At 40.9% G+C, this 25,363-nt stretch overlaps 1 protein-coding gene across 3 annotated transcripts; it reads right to left on the bottom strand.

The window, feature by feature from the left end:
• Positions 1 to 836: 836 nt before the first annotated feature.
• Positions 837 to 24,572, bottom strand: MGST1 (microsomal glutathione S-transferase 1). Of its 3 annotated transcripts, none has more exons than XM_055571153.1 (4): positions 24,407 to 24,559; positions 16,088 to 16,228; positions 13,156 to 13,250; positions 837 to 1,447 (listed from the first exon to the last, which is right to left on the bottom strand). In XM_055571153.1, the coding sequence occupies exons 2-4, from the start codon at positions 16,211 to 16,213 to the stop codon at positions 1,201 to 1,203; spliced, it is 468 nt and encodes a 155-aa protein (XP_055427128.1). In that variant the 5' UTR covers positions 16,214 to 16,228; positions 24,407 to 24,559; the 3' UTR covers positions 837 to 1,200. The 3 variants fall into 3 exon arrangements, with proteins under 3 accessions (XP_055427128.1, XP_055427135.1, XP_055427145.1); XM_055571160.1 differs by having other exon boundaries at positions 24,418 to 24,551; XM_055571170.1 differs by lacking the exon at positions 837 to 1,447 and adding an exon at positions 12,629 to 12,733 and having other exon boundaries at positions 24,407 to 24,572.
• Between the last annotated feature and the right edge of the window lie 791 nt (positions 24,573 to 25,363).

Below are 25,363 nucleotides of genomic sequence, written 5' to 3'. Positions count from 1 at the left end.
TTCCCTAGTGGCTCAGCCGATAAACAATCTGTGTGAGAGACCTGGGTTCGATCCCTGGGTTGGGAAGATCCCCTGGAGAAGGGAACAGCTACCCACTCTAGTATTCTTGCCTAGAGAATTTCATGGACTGTATAGTCCACGGGGTCACAGAGTCAGACACGACCGAGCAACTTCCCCTACTCACCATATATGTTAAATAATACTATTGTATTAGAGTTATATTTTTTTTTAAATTGGAGTATAATTGCTTTAAAGTGTCTCATTAGTTTCTGCTGTTCAAAGTGAATCAACTATATGTATACATAAATATCCCTTCCCTCTTGGACCTCCCTCCCACCCCGATCCCATCCATCTAGGTCATCACAGAGCACCAAGTGAGATCTCTATTTCTTCCCTGCAAATAGGTTCATCTATACCATCTTAGTTAAATTTCTTTGGTGTGATAATGATATGGTTATTTGGAGACTGGTCTGTACATAGGAGATACGTGTTGAAGTATTTAAAGCAAAGTGTCTTACAAGCAGCTCACTTTCAAAATGGTTGGATGGCATCACTGACTCAATGGACAGGAGTTTGAGCAAACTCCCAGAGATAGTGAAGGACAGGGAAGCCTGGTGTGCTACAGGCCATGGGGCCCAAAAGAGTCAGACATGACTTAGCAATTGAACAACTTTCAAATTGTTCAGAAAAAACATTGAGTGATGGAACTAAAGCAAATATGGCAAAATGTTAACAAGTGGTAAATCTAGGTGAAACATATATAAAAGTTCATGGTACTACTTTTCTGTAGCTTGAAACTTCTGAAAATATTTTGAGAAAGATAAAACTAAATGAAATTATCCTTTGAATTCTTTATTTCATATACCCATTTCATCAATATTGAAATACAGGTTTAACATACATGTACTTACTCTTTTTAAAGATTTAAAATATGATATGTTGAACAAATGTTACAAATTATAATCAAAATTTATGACAAAGTACTTTATGAATAAGACAAAGGAATTAAAAATTATGTTAAATGTCCTGTGTAAATACAAAATAAGAATAAAGGCTATTGGTGGCATTAATATGCAGATTGGGTTTTCTCTATCTTAATTTCTCTGCTTCCCTCCCGCTTAAAATCATAAAAGGATTCATTATAAATTGGAAGTACAGAATTTTTAGAAAATCATTGGATGATGAGTTGTATGATTCTCTTTACAGGTACAGTTTACTCTTCAGCAATCTGTAAGCCATTGAAAGTGTAACTCCATAGCCAATGAAAAAAGCCAAAGCGCGATTTGGCTGGGGAAGGGGTGTCAAATACGCAATCGTGTGGTAGATTCGTGCTCCGACAAAGAGTCTGAAGTGCAGGATGGCTGTAGAGAGGTCTGGACCACTCAAGGAATACAGAAGGCCAATACCAAGAAATGGCACAATGTTTTCAAGGTCATTCAAGTGGGCTCTGTGGAAAAAAAGATGAATTGTAAAACCCTAATTTCAAAATCAGCAGAAATACATTCACTTTCCCCTCTCTTCTGAAACTAAATAGAAGTGTTAATGGATCTTCAACATGCAAAGTAAGATTCATTTTATTTCTCTCAAATTCCCTTGATTCCCTATCCACTTGGATGTTATTTAGAATGACTCATTATTTTGTTTCTTTTATTTTCAGTGTATCTCAATATATAAGAAAGAAGGCTTTCTGCACTTCCAAGAATATCAAAAGTGCGTCTACATAATAAAACTCCCATCATTTTTATACATATAAAATATTTTTTCTTCTGAGGTCTGTACAACAGCAATTCAAGATTCCTCTTATAAAAATTCTTCTTCCCAAAAGCAGAAAATCCTTTGGGTTAGTATCCTTCTTAAGACTCCCCTCACTTGTGCTAGGATGCAAAATGGTCACTGATACCACCCTTGCCCATTCACCCAAGCCACTAGGTTACCAGAAATCAATTTACCAATCTTAATATCAAGAATTCCATTTTCTCCACATACAGATTACAGAATATATAACTAGCCTTTCAAACATGGGAAAAATGTCAGCCAACCTATCCTAAAATTACAAAAGGAATTAGTTAGTAGTGATGGGCAAAATATACACAAACATGATAGACAATAATAAAGGGAAAGTCATGCATCCTAGATCTGAATTGCATACCACAGCTAGAAAACAGAAAGCATGGCTTAGACACAACTTTTTCTCCAATTCATGGAACCTCTGGCTACGATTGTGAACACAAGACACGTCAATTACTGACAAGATTTTTTTTTATATAAAGTGTGTATTTATAAAAAATATATATTTTTATAAATATATTTTATAAAGTGCTTAATTCTCAAATCTGGTAACCCTGTTCTAGTTTCCACAGTTAAAAACTGCTTAAGAATCTAGACTATAAATTGAGATTTTGATAGAACTTGTAGCTATTGATCAGATCAGATCAGATCAGTCGCTCAGTCGTGTCTGACTCTTTTCGACCCCATGAATTGCAGCATGCCAGGCCTCCCTGTCCATCACCAACTCCCGGAGTTCACTCAGACTCACATCCATCGAGTCAGTGACGCCATCCAGCCATCTCATCCTCTGTTGTCCCCTTCTCCTCCTGCCCCCAATCCCTCCCAGCATCACAGTCTTTTCCAATGAGTCAACTCTTCGCATCAGGTGGCCAAAGTACTGGAGTTTCAGCTTTAGCATCATTCCTTCCAAAGAAATCCCAGGGCTGATCTTCTTCAGAATGGACTGGTTGGATCTCCTTGCAGTCCAAGGGACTCTCAAGAGTCTTCTGCAACACCACAGTTCAAAAGCATCAATTCTTCAGAGCTCAGCCTTCTTCACAGTCCAACTCTCACATCCATACATGACCACAGGAAAAACCATAGCCTCTGACTAGACGAACCTTTGTTGGCAAAGTAATGTCTCTGCTTTTGAATATGCTTTCTAGATTGGTCATAACTTTCCTTCCAAGGAGTAAGCATCTTTTAATTTCATGGCTGCAGTCACCATCTGCAGTGATTTTGGAGCCCAAAAAAATAAAGTCTGCCACTGTTTCCACTGTTTCCCCATCTATTTCCCATGAAGTGGTGGGACCGGATGCCATGATCTTCGTTTTCTGAATGTTGAGCCTTAAGCCAACTATTTCACTCTCCACTTTCACTTTCATCAAGAGGATTTTGAGTTCCTCTTCACTTTCTGCCATAAGGGTGGTGTCATCTGCATATCTGAGGTTATTGATATGTCTCCTGGCAATCTTGATTCCAGTTTGTGTTTCTTCCAGTCCAGCATTTCTCATGATGTACTCTGCATATAAGTTAAATAAACAGGGTGACAATATACAGCCTTGACATACTCCTTTTCCTATTTGGAACCAGTCTGTTGTTCCATGTCCAGTTCTAACTGTTGCTTCCTGACCTGCATACAGATTTATCAAGAGGCAGATCAGGTGGTCTGGTATTCCCATCTCTTTCAGAATTTTCCACAGTTTATTGTGATCCACACAGTCAAAGGCTTTGGCATAGTCAATAAAGCAGAAATAGATGTTTTTCTGGAACTCTCTTGCTTTTTCTATGATCCAGCGGATGTTGGCAATTTGATCTCTGGTTTCTCTGCCTTTTCTAAAACCAGCTTGAACATCAGGAAGTTCACGGTTCACATATTGCTAAAGCCTGGCTTGGAGAATTTTAAGCATTACTTTACTAGCATGTGAGATGAGTGCAATTGTGCGGTAGTTTGAGCATTCTTTGGCATTGCCTCTCTTTGGGATTGGAATGAAAACTGACCTTTTCCAGTCCTGTGGCCACTGCTGAGTTTTCCAAATTTGCTGGCATATTGAGTGCAGCACTTTCACAGCATCATCTTTCAGGATTTGGAATATCCCAGTGGCGGCAGGGAGGAGCAACCCACGCCCAAGGCCAGGGGCGGCAACGAGAGGAGTTACCCCGCGCCCGAGGTTAGGGCCAGGGGCGGCGGCCGGGAGGAGCAACCCACGCCGGAGGCCAGGGGCCACGACGAGAGGAGTTACCCCGCGTTCGAGGTCAGGGGCGGCGGCCGGGAGGAGATACCCCATGCCCCTAAGCCCGAGGTCAAGGGCGGCGGCGGGGAGGAGCAACTGCACAACAGAGACCAGGGGCGGTGGCCGGGAGGACCAACCCCACTTCCAAGGAGCCGTGGCTGCGCGGGCGCAGGAGGGCCTTGAGGAGCTATCCCACATTGAAGGTCAGGAAGGGCGGCTTTGAGGAGATACCCTTCGTCCAAGGTAAGGAGCAATGGCTGCGCTTTGCTGGAGCAGCCGTGAAGAGATACCCCATGCCCAAGGTAAGAAAAACCCAAGCTATTGATACGTATTTCAAAATGAAAGATAGAGACCTGGGTTCAATCCCTGGGTTGGGAAGATCCCCTGGAGAAGGGAAAGGCTACCCACTCTAGTATTCTGGCCTGGAGAATTCCATAGACTATGCAGTGCATGGGGTGACAAAGAGCCCATTGACTGGACTGAAATTCGACCGAGCGAATTTCACTTTTTTCGATTCATGGGGTCGCAAAGAGTCGGACACGACTGAGCAACTGATCTGAAAATCACCATTATCATCTCCTTTCCTTTCTCCTGTTTTCTGTAGATTATCTATAAGTTCTCCTGACAAACAGAATAACAACATAAAGGCATGCAGAAGGTAACAGTAACTTAGATACATAACAATTTTGAAAGATTTAAATAAACAACCACATGTTCCTAAATAAAGCCAAGACAGAAAGGGTATGAGTATTCTTGTTCCCTCTGTTTTATGGAACAACCCAAGGGTTACTGAAAGCGAGGTGGGCAAGAAAGGGCAGAAACACTATTTTCTACTAAAGATGAGCTCACATCACCAATTACATCAAGGGTATTTGTTTGGATCCTTTGAATTCTCCTGCTGGACCACAGATATTTCTTCACCTCCCATCTAGGCCATGTTACTTTTCTCCTTTACCACATTCTAAAAGGACAGACATTTTTAAAGTTGAGAAAGAACCTATAATGATGAGGCCATGTAGAAATATGTTTGCGCTCAGTTGCTCAGTTGCTCAGTTGTGTCCAACTCTTTGTGACCCCATGGACTGCAGCCTGTCCATGGATCCTCTGTCCATGGGATTCTCCAGGCAAGAATACAGGAGTGGGTTGCCATTTCCTCCTCCAAGGGATCTTCCTGACCCAGGGATTGAACCTGTGTCTCTTGTGTCTCCTGCACTGGCAGGCAGATTCTTTACCACTGCACTACCTGGGAAGCCCCAAGTCTATATTAAGCAATTAACAAATAGAATACAGTGTGAAAACAGAGAAGAAAGTCAAAGAAAATTAGGGATAAAGAGCTCCAGTGGTAGAGGTTTGGGGGAGGAAATTCAAGGGCAGGGGTTCCTTGGAACTTACTGGCCTCTCCATTTTTTCTGGCCTCCCTCTATTTCTTTCATTCAGTTCTTTTTCCTTGTCCTCAACCCTCAAAATGGTCTCACAGTATTCCTCACTGTTCTAGTAAGGCCAGTTTTCAACGGAGCCTCACAGTGTGTTAATTTATGCCATCTTATATGCTCTTCTTTTTTCATTTTATTTTTTAACTTTTTTTTTTATATCAGAGTATAGCCGATTTACAATGTTGTGATAGTTTCAGTTGGACAGCAAAGGGACTCAGCCATACATATACATGTATTCATTCTCCCCCAAACTCCCCTCCCATCCAGGCTGCCACATAATATCAAGCAGAGTTCCCTGTGCTCTACAGCAGGTCCTTGCTGGTTATCCTTTCTAAATATAACAGTGTGTACCTGTCAATCACTCTTCCTTTTAGACCCCACCGCAGACAAACCCTCTCCTGGGGAGCATCTGCTGTAGTTCAGTATCACCTTCCCACTGTAACCCTTTCTCTACTCAAACAACAGAAAGCATCCTAAAGGGGAAGCTTCCTTCATTTCTCTGTCATTCCTAGATGGCTACCAAAATCTAGTAGCAGATGGACATCCATCTTTATGAGCACTTTCTACCTCTCCATCATCCCATGTTCCCATGTCCTTTCTCTTTTGGGCAGATGCCCCTTGGTGCAAGCTTGTTCTGGACTGACCTTAACTCCAGCCCTGCTCTGTGCTCAAGATGCTTATCAGAACCACTCGGATCTCAGCATCGCCCTGACCTAAACCAGAGTTGCTATACATCATCGAGAACTATCAGGGGGTGGCCAACCACAAAAGGAGCTTCACACCAGACCAGCTGACTCCTTTCTCTTACCCAAAGCTCTTTATGCTCAGCATGTAGCAGTGTGTTCAAGTTCCTGCAAAGAAATTTTTCCAAACTCCTATGTTCTCTCATCTCCTTTTTTCCTTCCAAATCCTAACATTCTTCAACTTCTTCCCTTGTGAAATATTCCCAAAGACCCTAGGAAGTTATATTTGTATCCTACTACTTAACATCTAACAAGAGACAGCTTTATATCATTCTTTAAGTACTACATGCACGTTAGCCTGCTTTTCAGTGGAAAAGTTATAGACCCCTCAAGGGCAGGAAGTCAGTCTTAAAGCCATTTTACAGCATTCCAATAAAAGGAGTGACAGTGAGACACACAGCAATCTCTCAATAAATGCTTCATTCATGCATTGGGGCCAGAAAGGAATCATCTAGCTTTAAGTTTTATCCCATCCTCCACTTCCTTCAAGAATTCCAAGTGAGTGTCAACTGGACCCCACTGAAGAGTCTCAATAAAGAGGTATTCTCTATTGAGAGACAGAAGTAGGGGCTGAGAAGGGAGAGTCGAAGGCATCTAAAATCCTCAAATAAAATTTCATTGAAGGTAGCTTATTCGAAACATCTCTTCCTAAGTACTAAAACCCTTTTTTTTCTCTTTTAAATGTTTCACCTTATTTCTTCAGCTGCCCTGGTTTTTATCTTGTTGTAAGGAATGTACATGGGACTTCTCAGGTAGCTCAGTGGTAAAGAATTCACCTGTCAATGCAGGAGATGCAAAAGACGTGGGTTTGATCCCTCGGTCAGGAAGATCCCCAGGAGTAGAAAATGGCAACCCACTCCAGTATTCTTGCCTGGAAAAACCCATGGACAGAGGACCCTGACAGGCTGCAGCCCATGGGGTTGCAAAGAGTTGGACATGACTGAACAACTAAGTGTGTGCACATGCACACACACACACACACACACACACGGGCAATGTATATAGTCTTGAATTCTTTCTAGAACAATATGGGATAGGATAAAATAAATGCATATGTAAAAGGCTTTCTAATCATTATTGATTTCCATATGCCCAAAATATAAATAACTTACTTTAGGCTACTAATCTTAACATGTCAACACATATTACTTTATATTTTATATTAAGGGTCCCATATGTGTAGTGTATATTTTCTCAATATTGCATGCCTAAAAGCATAACTTTCATGCCCTTTGTAGCCAAATTCAGTCCCTGTCACCAAAATATGCTAATAGAAACAACTTGATAATTACAAATAGAAGTAATGAAAAAGAAAAATTCTAGGTTAAAAATGGAGAGGGGAGATTGTGGGAACTTTTATTCTGAAAAGTATCTCCAAAAGTGATTTAGTAAATCACTTTGTTAACAGAACTGATCTGATCTCAAAAAATACACCTGGAAACTAGAAGCTTCTCTTTCTTGGAGATTCTTTCTTGCCACATTGAAAAGCCAGTGTCTGATCACCAGGGGGCGCTGTACACACAGTCCCTGCACCTCCTCAAGGGCACTCACTCCTTTGACAACTAAGGGCAATTGTTCTCACTAAATTTTATTTGTTGTTCACAATCTGATGAGAAGATCAGCTTAGATAATGGCTTTCTCCTCTAGAAATACCATCCCATGGGCAAGGAGAGACAGAAGTAGGGGCTGAGAAGGGAGAGTGGAAGGCATCTAAAATCCCCAAATAATATTTCTTTAGCTAAGCTTTCATGGGCATACTGTGGTCCATGGAGTCACAAAGTCAGACACAACTTAGCCACTGAACACCCTGAACAACAACAACATGAGTGTAAAGAGAGAAGTTCAGGAGTCCCCTATGTCACCATCTTGACTGACCTCCCCACTGAAGAATTTCTTCTATTGAGATTCTATTGCCAATCCATTTTTCTAACATGTGAAACACTGAAGTTATGTACCATCTTCATTTAGTATTTTCTACTGCACATCTACACTGTGGTATAATTCTAGACACATTTCACAGGATAAGCAAAATTATATAAAATTAAAGAAGCAGTGAAGAGTTTTCACAGCCATAGTTAAACATTTAGATATTTAGTTTTCTGATGAATAGTTAAGATAGGAAACACCATGAATATATTTGACTACACTTCTAAAATTTGGTGAGTATAAATAGATAATGAAATGGAGACTGAAAAAAAATTTATTTCTCTAATTCAGGTATCAGCTGCAGCATTTAACCCCTTTAGAATCAAGATCATATTTGCCTTTTCACTTTTGATTTTCTGGAAAGTCTGAAGCCCCTCCAAAGATTTCTGCAGATTCCCTTATGGTATATAGTCTCAAGATTAACTTAGTCTTCAATCCTGCATTTGTGAACATCTTCATATTCTTCATTTTGATATAAACTTGGCTCTTTTCTCAACTTTCTCAATAAATCAGTTAGAAAATGTGGATTAAGATTTGTTGTTGTTGTTTAGTCATTAAGTCACTTGCATGCATTAAAAGCTAAGTTGTTATCAACTTAAAATAGACTATTACTAATATAAAACAAGATGTTTTACATAAGACTCAGGGTAACCACCAAGTAAAAACTCATAGTAGATACACAAAAGATAAAAGGAAAGCAATCAAAGCTTACCCTTAGAGAAAAATCACCAAATCACAATGAAAGAGAAAGGAACAAAGGAATTCCAAAACAACTAAGAAAAAAATTAACAAAATGGCAATAAGTACAAGAAGTGAAGTGAAAGTGTTAGTCACTCAGTCATGTCTGACTCTTTGTGACCCCATGGACTATAGCCCGCCAGGCCCCTCTGTCCATGGAATTCTGCAGGCAAGAACACTGGAGTGGGTAGCCATTGTCTTCTCCAGGGGATCTTCCCAACTTAGGGATCAAACTCAGGACCCCTGCATTGCATGCAGATTCTTTACCGTCTGGGCCACCAGGGAAGCATCAGAAATTACTTTAAATCAAAATGGGCTAACCTCTCCAATCAAACAAGAATGAATGAACAAAAATAAGACAAGACCTAACAATATGCTGCCTATGAAGAGTTAAGGTCATACATAGACACAAGGTGAAGGTGTAGAAAAAGATATTCCATGCAAAAAGAAGCCAAAAGAAAGCTGAAAAATCTATACTTATATCAAAACAAACTGTAACAAGAGACAAAAAAGTTCATTATATAATGATAAAGGGGATCAAGGCATTAAGAGAACATAACATTGATAAATATATATGCACCCAACATAGGAAACTTTAATATATAAAGCAAACCGTAACGGATCTGAAGGAGAAATAACAATACCATAATTATGGAGGACTTCAATATCTCATTTCCAACAATGGATAGATCATCTAGAAAGATCACTTAGCTCAGATGGACCTAAAAGACATTTATAGAACTTTACATCCAACAGCAACAGAATACACATTCTTCCCAGGCACACATGGAACATTCTCCAAGATAGATATCTTAGGCCAAAAAGCAAGTCTTAATAAATTTAAGAAGTGCAAAATCAAGCATTTATTCCAACCACAACAATATGAAACTAGAAATCAATTACAAAAAGAAAACTGGAAAATTCACAAACAAGTCAAAGAAAAAAGAGAAATCAATAATATCTTGAGACAGATAAAGATAGAAACAGAACATACCAAACTCATGGGGACTCAGCAAAGGCAATCTAAGAATGAAGTTTATAGTGATAAACACCCACATTTAAGAAAAAAATCTCAAATGAACAACCTAACCTGACATATCAAGAAACTAAAAAAAGAAAAGCAAACTAAGCCCAAAATTAGTAAAGGAAAGAAATAACAAAGATCAGAACAGACATAAATTAAATAGAAACTAAAAGTACAATAGAAAAAAATCAATGAAACGAAGAGTTGATTTTTTGGAAGGATAAAATAGACTAACTTTACTGCTGTTGCTGTTTAGTCACTAAGTTGTACCGGACTCTTTGAGTCCCCATGGACTGTAGCCCAGCAGGCTCCTCTGTCCATGGGATCTCCAAGGGAAGAATACTGGAGTGGGTTGCCATTTCCTTCTCCAGGGGATCTTCCTGACCCAGGGATTGAACCCGTCTCCTGCTTGGCAACTGGATTCTTTTCCACTAAGTCACCTGGGGAAGACAAACTTTAAAATAGCATCAAAAAGAATAAAATGCTTAGGAATAAACTTAACCAAAGAGGGGAAGAGCTATATACTGAAAACCATAACATACTGATGAAAGAAATAGACGAAATATAAATAAATGGAAAGATATTCTCTCCTCATGGACTGGAAAAATTGTTAACACTGTTAAAATGTCCACACAACCCAGAGTAATCTACAGATTCAATGTACTCCCTCTCAAAATCCCAATGGCATTTTTTGAGAATTTTTTTTTTAAAGTCCCCAAATTTGTGTGAAACCACAAATGACCCTGAATATCCAAGCAATCTTGAGCAATAAAAACAAAGCTGGAGACGTCATACTTCCTGATTTCAAACTACATTACAAAGCTATAGACAACAAGTCAGTATTTTTTTGGCATAAAAGCAGACTCACAGATCAATGGAACAGAATAGAGAGCCCAGAAATAAACTCAGGCATGTATACTCAATTTTTTACACAGAAGCCAAGAATATACAGCAGGAAAGGGCAGCCTCTGCAGTAAATTGTGTCAGGAAAACTAGATTTCCACATGCAAAAGAAACTGAACCCTATCTTATACCGTACACAAAAATCAACTCAAAATGAATTAAAGACTTGAACATAAGACCTGAAACCATAAAGTTTCTAGAGGGAATATAAAGGTTGTAAGCTCTTTGACACTGGTCTTGGCAATGATATCTTTGAATTTGACACCAAAAGCAAAAAAAATATAAATAAATAAACAAGTGGGACTACATCAAATCAAAAAGCTCCTGCTCAGCAAAAGAAGCCATCAACAAAATTGAAAGGCAAGTTATGGAATGGGAAAAAATATTTGCAAACCCCATATCTGATAAGCAGTTAATATTAAAAATATATAAGGAACTCACAATTTCATAGCCCCAAACTAATAGATAAATAAAATAATCCAATTTAAAAAGGGAGACCCAAATAGCCATTTTTCCAAAGAAGACATCCAAATGGCCAAGAGGTACATGAAAAGGTACTCACCATCACTAATCAGCTGGGTAAATGCAAATCAAAACTAAAATGAGTTATCACATTACACCTATTAGGATGGCTACTGTGAAAAAGGCAAGAGGTAGCAAATACTTGCCAGAATATGGAGAAAAGAGAACTCTTCTACATTGCTGCCAGGAATATAAACCGGTACAGCCACTATGGAGAACAGTTTGGAAGGTCCTCCCTGGTGACTTAGATGTTAAAAGAATCTGCCTGCAATGCGAGAGACTTGTGTTCAATCTCTGGGTTGGGAAGATACCTGGAGGAGAGCATGGCAGCCCACACCAGTATTCTTGACTGGAGAATCCCCATGGACAGAGGTTCCTCGTGGGCTACAGTCCATGGGGTCACAAACAGCTGGACACAACTGAGCAATTAAGCACAGCGCAGCATAGCACAGAACTTACCTACCATTATCCCAAAAAAGATTAGAATATTATTCGGTCTTAAAAAAAAAAAAGGAAATCTTGTCATTTGGATGAACTTAGAGGACATTATGCTGAATGAAATCACTAAGACAGAGAAAGACAAATATTGTATGGTATCATTTATAAATGGAATCTACCGAAAGGAAAAAAGGCTGAACTCACAAGAACAGAAAGTAGTCGTTGCCAGGGGATAGGGGTTGGGGGAAATCTGGAGAGGTTGAGAAAATAGTACTAGGTGTCAGTTATAAGATGAACAAGGTCTGAGGATCTAAAGGATAACACACTGACTACAGCAGATAACACTGTATTGTGTAACTGTGTAACGGAAAGCTGGGGCTTCCCAGGCACCACTGTGGTAAAGAAACGGCCTGCCAATGCAGGAGATGCGAGAGATGTGAGTGCAATACCTGGGTCGGGAAGATCCCATGGAGTAGAAAATGGCAACCCTCTCCAGTATTCTTGACTGGAAAATTCCATGGACAGAGGAGGCTGGTGGGTTAAGAGTCCAGGGGGCCACAAAAGACTCAGACATTACTGAGCAACTGAGCACATAGCACATATAACTGAAAGTTGCTATGAGAGCAGAATTTAAATGTTTTCACCAAAAAAGAGGGGAGGAGAGATGAAATCTGAGAGGTGATGGAAGTGTTAATTAATGAAATTCATTAATTAATGTCAACTAATTCAATGGAAGGACTCCTTAGAAACATATATGTGTATCGAATTACATTGTACACTGCAAATTGTACACTTACAATTTTGTCAATTAAGCTTCAGTAAAGATGAAAGAAAAAGTTTATAATTCACTTTATGACAAGGATTAAGAAATATACCTTCAGAAATAGAATTGAATGTGCTTTTAAAATAAGTTTATTAGTGGTATCACTAGGAAGCTGGGTAGATGGTATCTTGGCTTATTGCTTTTCATTGTTCACTGAGTTCTCTGTGCATTAAATATAATATCTACAAAGGAGGGAGAGAGAGAGAAGATAGGTAGAGATTTCCCAAGTTCATACTTTCCATTTTATACAAAAATACCTAGTTCTTCAAACTTTTACCCAAGCTGACAGTCTCACCTCTGGAGAAAGAGGACAAAAACTGCAAGAATCTACCGTCCTCATTTCACCTCCTACCTGTCATTACTTTTGATAAATCCCTACACAGAACAAAGTCATTACCCCTAACAAAGTGCACAGAAAAGCTAAATTGGAAATACATGCAATCACAGTGATAGTTGGAGACGTCTAGATCACTAATTTTCTATAATTATACAGAGTAGGTAAAATGATTGACTTTTCTTTTTCTTCAAGACCCCAACATCCTCACTTGACTCTGAGACCAACATCCTGTGATCAAATGAGTCATTTCAGGAGACACTGGTTTACCTTCGAACACGTTCCACCCTGTCATCTGTCCGAAGATACTTCTTGGCATTTTCTCCTTTGCCGAAGCCCGCGCAGTCTTCTGGGTTGACAAAAACCTATTCCAAATAACAAGAAAAAAAAAACCTATTTCAAATACCAAGTAACATGGGGTGGGGGAGGTACTCTACCTGATATTCGTATTTTATCAGAAGAAATACAGGCATCCAAGCTGGTCATTGTGAAAAAAAAAAAAAATTGGGAGCTATAGATCAAACCCAGTGTTAGGAGAAAGAATGTGGATTCTCAGGTAGCTTAAGTGGTAAAGAATCTGCCTGCCAACATAAGAGACACAGAAAATGCAGGTTTGATCCCTGGGTCCGGAAGATCCCCTGGAGGAGGAAATGGCAACCCACTCCAGTATTCTTGCCTGGGAAATCCCATGGACAGAGGAGCCTGGAAGGCAGTCCATAAGGTAGCAAAGAGTTGGACACAACTGAGCACATAAACACAGGAGAAAGCATCTCTTCTTAAAACCTGTATTTTTAATGAGTGTAAAAAAATTTTTAAAGAGAAGCATAAATAAGAACTTAAATAAAAAACCAATAAATAAAAACAGTGAAAAGGCAGCAAAACCAGAAAAAAGCCTAATTCTGAGTCCTCATTACAATAATAAAAAGTTATTATTGTGGTGAACTGGCATTTTTTAATAGTAATGTTGATGCACTTTTCCTGAAGAACGTTATTTCCAATTGATTGGCTCATATGAAAGTCATAAGTTTATTTGCCAAAGATACTAGAGAACAGGCATGCAGCATAAAAGAGTGGGGAGAGGTAAAGTGTTTTGTACTTTGTTAGGATATGTGTGCCTCTTTTTCCTCTGAATTAACTAAAACTTTAGGTTGAACAATCCAGTGAAATATAAGAAGTTGAATTGCATTTCTATAAACACCAAGCACATGTTCCAGGGCATATTTGCACATAGTCCTTCCTGTGATTATTATGCTCTTTGAAATGATTTCCCCATTCCCTGAAACTTGAAACATGCATTTAAAAATACTTATGTTCCACTATTAAATGATTTATAATAAAGAAAAACATGAACTATAAAATTAGCCTTAATTTAAGCTGAGAAACTTCATAAATATTATAGTATTTTTCTTAATACGACATGAGCATTTATTTCAGATAAAGATGTTGAGGAGAACTGATCAGCTCTTGAGGGCAGATCTGTCTGTCTGGTTCTGAAATAAATGCATGGCACATACTGGATGTTCAATAAAGAGATTTTGAGTAAGTAAATAATGTATTACAACGGAAAGTGCTTGAAATAGGAGTTTAAACCAATCTGAATTTGAATCTCAGCCTCAGCCTTGGTTGGTGTGTAATCTTGGGAAAGCTACTGAACCACTCTGATTTTGATTTCCTCATCCATAAAATGGGAAGAGTAATGCTCCTCTCACAGGATAATGCTAACATTTATGTAAAATGCTTCCATGACCTGGCACACAAACAGAGTGTCACGGTGCCTAGCGTAGACCACTGGCACTTCACAAATTCGAATTCCCTTCCCCTTTTCTAAGACAAGCAACATTTCTGCTGTCCTTGACGCCACAGCATTTCTAGAGGATAGTGAGGATCTGGTGGTTGCTTGTTTAGTCTCTCAGCTGTGTCTGACTCTTTTGAGACCCCATGGACCACAGTCCACCAGGCTCCTCTGTCCATGGGATTTCCCAGGCAAGAATACTGGAGTGGGTTGCCATTTCCTGCTCCAGCGGATCTTCCTGACTCTGGGATCAAATCCTCATTTCTTGTGTCTCCTGCACTGGCAGGTGGATTCTTTACCACTGAGTTAAGACCTGGTAGTAGCAGCCACTTTATAGCCAGAGGCTCAAACACCTTGCCCTGTTAGAGGTTTACCCGTGTGGATATGTGCCCCATTAAAATGCAAACATCATTGGGAAGGAATGATACCTCAAGACAGTAATAAGGAAATACCTTAGGGAGGACTATGACTTCTAAATAAAGCAAGGCTCTGGAGGACAGAAACTCAGGACCGGGACCAAGAGAGAGAAATGATGTTTTCCAGAAAGAAGTTGGTGAACAGGCACAGGAGTCACACCAGTAAAAACCATCTAACTTTGTAGCTTTGCTTTACCCATGTCACTGTTGTCGCAAAACCAACCTGCATACAGGTTGCGCGCTCAGTCACTCAGTCGTGTCCGACTTTTTCCCGACCCCATGGACTGTAGCCTGCCAGGTTCCTCTGTCCACGGGCTTCTTTAGGCTAGAATACTGGAGTGGGTTGCTATTTTCTCCTCCAGGGATCTGCCTAGACCAGGGGCTGAGTCCAGGTCTCTTGCATCTCCTGCACTGCAGGCGGATTCTTTTCTACTGAGCCATCAGGGAAGCTCTTCCCCTGTATATGGGTTATGTTTCAAAACTCTACCACCTTCCCCAAGCCTCCATCAAAAAAAAAAAATTGTTATAATGCTGGGTAGAAATACTATTCACTTAAGAAATTATAACCACACAAAATTCAAATGCCTTGTCCCAATCATAGAGACTCTATTGATAATAAGAACTTGATTCTGTGCCCTAAGGCATATCCCTGATCTGTAATAGAGCTGAAAATATCAATTCACCGTCTAGAAAGTGACTATTTTCTAAGCTCTAGTTAGCAAAATTAACTTCAGTATCACAAAGTTGCCTTGAAAAATCTGATACTTCAGAAATCTCATATGCTAACTGAACAATAAAAACAAACAAATAACCATTTACTGATTTCTGGGAGAAACTACCTATTCTGTAAATATATCAGAACCACTAGAACTAAATGACTGCATATTCATTTACAGTATTCAACAATATGCCATTGGGTTTCACATACACACACAAAAAAAGAAAATTGCTTTCCAGAATCCCAACTCTTAAAATACTGCCTCCCATGTCTTACCTTTCTTGTCAATCTATAGAATGCAGTTGCAGTGCTCATAAACATCATTTTTGAAAGCACAATCGTTGTGTAGGAGGCAAAGGCCATGAATACTTCATTCTCCATTAGCTGCGAAAGGCTGGCCATTTTTTTGATTTTGGTCTGGAATGTTAAAAAGATTTTAGATAAGATAGGAAAAAACAGACATAAATACCCCCAAATAACTTGATGGTCACTTGGTATCGTTATACTACAGTATTAACCACATTGTTCTTGAAGATATCTTGAGTTATTTGAAGAAGAAATAATGATTTAGATTTTTTTTAATGAATAGTATCATGTTTTTTTCTAGTTCTTTTTTTTTTCCATTTTAATCATTTACGTTACTCTTTTTATGTAAGTCAAGAAATACAAATAGTCTTTGCTCTTATTCATGGTTTTCTTTTTTTTTAATTTGTTTTTATTAGAGTATAGCTACTTTACCATTGCCTGGAAAATCCCATGGACGGAGGAGCCTGGTAGGCTACAGTCCATGGGGTCGCTAAGAGTTGGATGCAACTGAGCGACTTCACTTTCACTTTTCACTTTCATGCATTGGAGAAGGAAATGGCAAGCCACTCTGGTGTTCTTGCCTGGAGAATCCCAGGGACAGGGGAGCCTGGTGGGCTGCCGTCTATGGGGTCGCACAGAGTCGGACACAACTGAAGTGATTTAGCAGCAGCAGCAACAGCAGCTGCTTTACAATGTCGTATTAATTTCTGCTGCTGCTAAAGCACTTCAGTTGTGTCCAACTCTGTGCGACCCCATAGACGGCAGCCCCCCAGACTCCCCCGTCCCTGGGATTCTCCAGGCAAGAGTACTGGAGTGGGCTGCCATTGCCTTCTCCGGTATTAATTTCTAGTGTACAGCAAAGTGAATCAGCTATACTTATTCATACAGCCACGCTTTTGGATTCCCTTCCCATTTAGGTCACAACTAAGCCCTAAGTAGAGTTCCCTGTGCTATAGAGTAGGCTCTCATTCCTTAGTCATCTATTTTATACATAGTATCAATAGTGTATATATGTCAATCCTAATCTCCCAATTCATCTCACCCCCATCCCTGGTTTTTTCTGGTTCTATATTATTAAGCTTGAACATATCAAACAAGTACTGTGTGAAAATGAAAATATAGGGGTTATCACAAGCAAATATACATAGGTTAACTTCGCTAAAGCTAGAATAAAATCATATTTTGCATTAAGATGAGCCACAAATTGGACACAAACCAGAATCCATAAATCTCTTTCAAAACATCAAACTATGTACATAGTAGTACCATTAATGTTTGAGTAGAAATGCGTAAGTTCTCATACCCGCCCTTCTTTATAAATCCAGTTCACAACCTTTTGTCGTTTCAGTCGTAATCAAGATCTCAGACTCCAGGATTTGAATTCCAGTCACATCATTTGGTTATTGTCTTTGATTGAGAGATTTAGCCTCTGTGAACTGGATTTGTTCTTTGGTAAGATAGGAATAGTTGTTGTTCAGCAGTTACTAACTCGTGTCCAACTCTGCAGCCCCACAGACTGCAGCACGCCAGGCTTCCCTGTCCTTCACCATCTCCGGGAGTTCGCTCAAACTCAGGTACATTGCATCGGTGATGCTATCCAACCATCTCATCCTCTGTCCCCCCCATTTTCCTCCTGCCCTCAGTCTTTCCCAGCATCAGGGTCTTTTCCAATGAGTTGGCATCTCCCAACTTAGTGGGTTATTGTCAGGATTTAAGTGAGATAACATGTGGAACATACCTAGCACAGTGCCAGGTCCATGAAAACCCTCAATAAAGCTTATTATCTCCTTATAATGATCATCACTATCACCATGACCAGGGTCCTCATTCACACCAACACAAGTGAAGAGGGTGAAACAGGATAATGAAAACATAAAATAAAAGGCTTGCAAATGTGGGGGGAGAAATAAGCATTTATGATACTTTCATAGAAGGGACAAGGGGAGGAGGGTTAGCTTTACAAAACTCTTCAGGTCACTTCATATTCTATATTTACTCCCATCAAAAAGCTGTCAAGAGTAAATGGAATGTAACTCCCTGAATCTAGAGTTGGAAGAGTAACTGGAGAAGTGCTCAGGAGGAGGAAGAAGAGGTACACAGATGATACTCAAATCCAAGTGGGTAAGAATTTAGGAAAAAGCTGAAAGTCTGCACTATCTGACATTCTTTTTAACCTCCTCTGTTGTATTATCAGCCCCACTACTACACCTTCTCTTTCTTCCACATAAACACACATCTTTTATCATGAGTGCATGTGTGCATGCATGCTAAGTCACTTCAGTCATTTCCAATTCTCTGCAACCCTATGGACTATAGCCTGCCAGGCCCCACTGTTCATGGGATTCTCCAGGCAAGAATACTGGAGTGGGCTGTTGTGCCCTTCTCCAGGGGATCTTCCCGACCCAGGGATCAAACCCATGTCTCTTATGTCTCCTGCATTGGCAGGTGGGTTCTTTGCTACTAGTGCCACCTGGGAAGCCCATCTTTTCTCATACCCAAGCTTAAACACCATTTTACTGGCTTAGCATGCAGTGTTGTCTCTTGTAGACATATCTGTTCCTGCCTTTAAAACTCAACCCCTGCATACAACCTATTTAGAGTGATTATTCTAATCATTTTATCCATCTACCAATAATCCATAAACCCTTATATCTTTCCAGACTCTGCTACTGGTCATCCAGTTGTCTGTATGTTACTGTTGAATGTGACATGTCTATATATATATGTCTAAATATATATTTATAATATATATTATATATATAATACATATATATTTAATTTTATAAGACTTGGCTATATTATACCATGTACTTTATGTGCATTGCCTTACATAATTTCTATAAGCCTATAAAGATAATGAGTATATCTATTCTACAGATGAAAAAAATGGAAATTAGAGATATTGAGCAACTACACTGGGAGAGGAACCCAAGTCTCTGATCTCACATCTCATAAACCAACCACACTGCACTGTCTCCTTCAAGAAACTGCAAACTGCTTAATTCTGATTCAACTAACATTGACTGAATGCCTACCCTGCACCTACCCTACCCCTGCCCCAGTGCCAGCACCCATTCTACCAGTTATCTTCCTTCTTCTTCCAAGTACGCTACAAGGTAAGTATTAGTCTCATTTTGGAAATAAAAACCCAAAGCTTCCTAAGCAATCTCTAGTTTGAAAAGTAGGCTAAAAATAGCCTCCTTGGGTTCAGGCAAATAGAAATGTACAGTTAACCCTTGAACAACACAGATCTGAATCATGTGGATCTACTTATATTTGGATTTTTTTCGATACTAAATACCAGAGTGGTACACAATCAGTAGTTGGTTGAACCTGCAGATGCAGAGCCATGGATATACAGGAACTGTGTATAAGGAGGGGGTGACTATAAGTTATACGTGGATTCTCACCTACCCATAGGATAGGTCCCCAACCCCCATGATGTTCAAGGATCAGCTGCATTTAGCTGAAACACTCACACACACACACACACACACACACACACACACACACAGTAGCAAATTAATCCACCTCCACAGGTCAGTAGTCTTGAAAGCAAGTACGATAGATTCTGCCAGCTAAAGACTGTCACTTGCCATCTGATTCTATGAGAATCTTTATCATGCCCTGAAAGGAGTTCAGAGTTTATCTGAAAGAAGTCACCCTGTGTTCTAGGAAAACTGGCAAAACTGGCTTTCAGATAGTTAGACATTTTCCGGGAGAAACTTTTATGAGCCAGATTTCTTGCATCTTCTCATACCTAGAGAAGCACTAAAATCATTTATGGAGACACCTATTCCTCATAACCAGCAGCAACCTTCTACCAAGATCTGGGTTTGACTGCACATACCCCCTTTACCAAAATCATTTATATACTCACTTCTCCATCTACCTCTTTAGAGAAGTTCCTCAGCTTTAGAGAAGCTAGCTGAGGGGCTGTCTCCTGGGCTACAGTTCTCAGTAAGCCTCAACAAAAACTGAACTCATAGCTCTCACATTATGTTTTTTTCAATCCACATTTCTCAGTGCAAGATAATATTATACTTTTAGTAACATTTTTAAAGATTTTTTTTTTTTTGCTGTGGATTTTCCTCCCAACTGTTGCTGGGCAAAGAACCAGTTGTTAAAACACTGGTTCTGTTTTATGGGGTTTTTTTTTTTTGGCCACCAAGGCATTTGAGATCTTAGTGCCCCACCCCGACAGGGATCAAACCCACACCTGCCTACATGGGAAAGTCTCAACCTCTAGACTGCCAGGAAGCCTTCACCCCTTGCTTTTTGCAACATTTAATGTATCTACTATTGTTCTAATATGGGGGTGGGGAGGAGTCACCAATAAACTGCATTCTTCTTCACAGTACTGCTACTGCTAAGTCACTTCAGTCGTGTCCGACTCTGTGCGACCCCATGGACAGCAGCCCACTAGGCTCCCTCGTCCCTGGGATTCTCCAGGCAAGAACACTGGAGTGGGTTGCCATTTCCTTCTCCAATGCATGAACGTGAAAAGTGAAAGTGAAGTCGCTCAGTAGTGTCCAACCCTCAGCGACCCCATGGACTGCAGCCTTCCAGGCTCCTCCATCCATGGGATTTCCCAGGCAAGAGTACTGGAGTGGGGTACCACTGCCTTCTCCGACTTCACAGTGCACTTGGAGTAATTAGCTTAATAAGGAATCCCTAAATCCTATGCCTCTGGACAGACACAGCAGGGAGGTTAATTTAAAAAAAACAAAAAAACAAAAACCAGCTTAAGAAAAGTTTATCAAGTAGGAGGTGCTACCATCCAACCCTAGTTTTAAAAGTCAACAGGTTTTGGTAGGTCTTCACCAATGTTCTCAGAATGAAATGCATTTAGCAGTGAAAGAAAAGTTGAGAAGATGGTTTTCTCTCAGTAAACATGGGTATTGAAAGAGTAGAGAAAAGGTGGAAGACTTTCAGACTGTTGCTGGGAAAAGAATACAAAATCTTGAGCAGTTGGGGACAAAGGTCAACGGCAGGATATTTTTTTTTTTTTCCTCTAAATGTGAACAATGCACAAAGTGTACTTCACAGAGAGAATTTCTCAATCCCCAAGAATGTGGCTTAGCTCCTCCAGTCTATGGTTTTGGGAGATGGCCAATACTGAGCTCCTGACACTGCACTCTGTGGGCCCACAAATCGCCTCTGAGGATGGACGTGGTCCACTCCTAGCACATCTGAGGGTGGGGTAGCTAAAGGTAAGACATTAAGAAATAGGAGTAATTTAGAACATAAAATTAGGCGGTGCTAATCTAGACTTTTTTTTTCAAGGTTTATTTGTTGATAGCTGCCTTGAACTTGCATCATGCCATTGCACTGCACTCCAAAAAGAAGTTACGAGAAGCTTTGTTCATGAAAGATCATTGAGAGAGGAGAGCGGTAGAGCAGTAATAATAATTCAGAAGTTAAAGTGTTCAGTGATTTGAGTAGTCAAGGAATGCAGTAGAAATTTTCTAAGAAAAGTAAGCAGAGCAAAACACGAAACTTGGTGATGAGTTACAGAAATTATTCCAGTGATGAATTCTATTTGAACAGCGTGTTGTCCCTTTCATTGTCCAACACTGGTTGGCATAATAGAGAATATATGTACCCATCTCACCAGAGAAGGGGACTCAGTCACCTAATGTGGAGGGGGTGCCTTTGCAAAGGACAAAGACAGACTCCAGAACTAGACGTAGTGGATCCAGTTCTGTCATTTACCAGCTGTGATTAACGAATCTTTCCTGCAACATGAGGTTAATAAAACCTCCTACCTCACAAAACTCTTGGGAGGATTAAGTGAATAGAGCATAAAGTGGGGAGTCTGGGAAAGAGTGGATGCGTGCCTATGAGTGGCTGGGTCCCTTCGCTGTTTGCCTAGAACTGTCGCAGCGTTGTTAATTGGCTATGCCCCACCCCACTCCAGTACTCTTGCCTGGAAAATTCCATGAATGGAGGAGCCTGATAGGCTGCAGTCCATGGGGTTGCTAAGAGTCCGATACAACTGAGCGCGACTTCACTTTCACTTTTCACTTGCATGCACTGGAGAAGGAAATGGCAACCCACTCCAGTGTTCTTGCCTGGAGAATCCCAGGGACGGAAGGGCCTGGTGGGCTGCCGTCTATGGGGTCACACAGAGTCAGACACTACTGAAGTGACTTAGCAGCAGCACAAAATAAAAAGTTTGAAATAAAAAAATAAAAAAGAAAAAGAAAAAAGAAAGGCAGTGGGATCTGGTAAGTGCTAGGTAAGTATTTGGTGAATAAATATGCCCTTACCTTGGCACTGTTCTGGGCATTGACGATACAATTTCAGAGTTTTCATAGGACATAGCATTATCTCTCTTGAGAACTTGGAGAAATTCAAGTAGTCAGAGCAAATATTTGTCTCTACCTTGAACATATAACGAAACTGAGACCCAGAGAGGTAGAATTAGTAATCTGACCCAAATTCACAGTGGAGGGCCCAAGACTGGAACCCAGTTTTCTCTAATATTGAACCTGTAGGCTATCTCCCATCAAGGAGAATTCTGGACTACCCTGGTCTTCTGGGGAATTCTTTCTGTCAAATCCCCTTCCTGTCTTATCCCCCTCACTCTCCCCCTACAATCCCACCCCCACCCCTTATTGTCTATCACAGTTTAGTGACAGATACTATTAACTGAGAAATAGTCCTCTTCTCTTTATAGACTCTTGGCCAAAAAGAGCAAAGTTCTCTTATTTATGGCGGCCTTTCTCCATCAATATTGTGCAACACATAGAAAATGCGAGCACACATTCCCGTGGTCATGACTCTGTGATTTCAGACCTTCTTAAAGCAACAGAATACTGCCCGTGAGATAAAGAGAAAAGACAGTTCAGCGGTCTCCTTGCTGTTCGTGAGTTCTAGAATTTATGGAGAAGACTGAGTGACCGCAGACATGGCCCCCTATGCTTCAGGGCCCAGATGTTCGGGGTGGGGGTGGGGGGAATGCTGCTGGGCTGTAGGGGAAGGGGGACTATGCTCAGGAAACTATGCTGACCTCCTTTTCTAGTCTCAGCATTAAAGAAACTCCACTCTCAAACAAACCCTCAGAAAAACTGCCCCTGCCACAGAAAGTAATATTCAAATTTGGACTGATTTGCTATTTTTCAAAGATGGTCAACACACACACACACACACACACACACACAGGCCTCTTACTTTGGAAACTTCAGAAGACAGCAAAACTCAATACCAGCCTAATTCCCCAAGAACTCAAAAGGTGTGTCTTCTTTGGTATTCACAGCAGGCTAGGGCCCTGAGAACACTGGGCTGGCCTGGTTTAAAGCCTGTTAGCTGGGGGCCTGGACAAGTTTCCAAAGGCTATTCAATAATGTTTGATGACAGCCCACTTGGCACTTTCTTAGAGAGTAAACAGCAGAGGGAAAAGGAGAAAATAAAAAGTGGTGTCAGGACTACCAAAAGGGCTTGTGACTATTTCAAAGAACGCCGCAGCAGGGAGATAGAATCTGCAGGCACCCTGGCCCCCACTGCCCAAGTCCAGCAATGGCAGCCACAGATGAGGCCTTAACTCCCAGGGAAGGGCTCCTCTCTCCTCTACTCCTTCCACATGGCTTCCACCTCCAGACTGGGCTCCCCCCACCCACCCCCACAGTTGAGAACCTTCCCAAGGGGTTTGATCCTTAGCTTTCCAGTCAACTGACTCTTCTGCTGCTAAGTTGCTTCAGTCGTGTCTGACTCTGTGGTATCTAATTCATCTAACAGGATCTGATTCAGGTCATGCTGCACTTTGTTCATTATTACTATATTTTTACCTTGCTGATGTTTCTCTGGCCTGTCAAAGTGAACCAAGAAAAGCAAGTTCTATCTTTCAGGCGATGCAAAGGCCAGTTTGTCCTGGATCTCAGAAGTTCTGCAGGATTTTACCCCCTTAGCATGAACAGAAATTTCTTAAACTGCAGCCATTCCTTGATTGTTGTTACATGAGCTCACGTTTTACTCCTCCAAAGCTCAACTGGCGCCCTTTCCAAGTGGATGCTCCCTTGGCTTGAGAATTCAAAGTGGGTAAATCATCACTTAAACACAAAAAGAATTATTCTCTCAAGTTTTAATCCTGGAGTTTGACAGTTTATCTACGGGGTTGGGGGGTAAAGGACCGAAACTCCCTTTTAAAAGTAGTGGATTGAAAAGCAAACTTTTAGCAGTTACTCTGTGCAAACAAGTTTCAGGTCGGCAGAGATACCCCAAGCCTGCACCTGCCACCCCGGCGCCCCCCCCCCCCCCCCCCCCCGGCGCCACCCTCTCTCTTCTCACCTTCTACTTACACACCACTCCCGAGCAGGTGCTGTGAATCCGAGCAGGAGAAAGACCACGAGCCGGTCCCAGAAGCGCGTCGCACGGGAGCTGTGGGACTTTTCACTGCGCGGGGCTGGCGGGACACAGAGGCCACGCCCCCTCTGGTTAATTTCTTCCGCTTTTGGCTCCGGGTCGCTGAAAGCACTAGGGTCGACCTTGCCAAACCCCTCCCCTAAGTCGCCTGATTTTCTCTCCCGGAGTAACCTCCGCCCATCGGTTGCGCTTTCTGAACTCTTTCTTTTCCCCGCGGGCGGAAGCTCTCAGCTCCAAAGGCAGCTTGCCCGCTGCAGCGCCTGGGGACCTTTCAAGTGTATGCAGTTGCAAACAGTTTTTAAAGGTTTCAGTGTTGAAACCACTGAAAGCCTTAGAGAAGGTTTAAATCTAGGGGGCGGGGCAAGGAAGGAACCTGATGAGAAGTCGCTGATACTTCTGTTGAACTTTGCTTTCCCTGCTTCGAAAGGCTGGCACTGACAACAATGTAACCTTTGGTGTAGATTACCTGAAAGTCTTCCAAGTCAGAGATCCTGGACAATTTGCTTCCCCACTCTGAACAGAAAGGGTTCAGAGGAAGAAATTAAACTGGGTCAGTTCTTATACAATCAGCTTAGTATAGCTTTTGTAAAGACTTAAGGGGAGTGTTTAAGAAAGGTGTAGTTATTCCAATACCAGTATCTAGGCTGCAAGGAGATCAAATCAGTCAATCCTAAAGCAGATCACAGTCCTGAATATTCATTGGAAGGACTGATGCTAAAGCTGAAGCTCTAATACTTTGGCCACCTGATGTGAAGAGCCCACTCATTGGAAAAGACCCTGATGCTGGGAAAGATTGAGGGCAAGAGTAGAAGGGGACAACATAGGGTGAGATGGCTAGATGGCATCACTGACTCAAAGGACATGAGTTTGAGCTAACTCCAG

Source organism: Bubalus kerabau, chromosome 1 (genome assembly GCF_029407905.1).
Source record: "Bubalus kerabau isolate K-KA32 ecotype Philippines breed swamp buffalo chromosome 1, PCC_UOA_SB_1v2, whole genome shotgun sequence".
Lineage (NCBI taxonomy): Eukaryota > Metazoa > Chordata > Mammalia > Artiodactyla > Bovidae > Bubalus > Bubalus kerabau.
Note: the sequence above shows the minus strand (reverse complement) of the source record. Positions and strands in the feature narration are given on the sequence as shown.

What these genes read in the sequence shown, in the direction of transcription:
- MGST1 (XM_055571153.1), bottom strand. Translation starts at nt 16,213, where the DNA reads ATGGCCAGCCTTTCGCAGCTAATGGAGAATGAAGTATTCATGGCCTTT. An exon ending in TCTATAGATTGACAAGAAAG is followed by an intron (nt 13,251 to 16,087) that starts GTAAGACATGGG and finishes TATTTGGAATAG; the next exon opens with GTTTTTGTCAACCCAGAAGA. An exon ending in AGGGTGGAACGTGTTCGAAG is followed by an intron (nt 1,448 to 13,155) that starts GTAAACCAGTGT and finishes TTTTTTCCACAG; the next exon opens with AGCCCACTTGAATGACCTTG.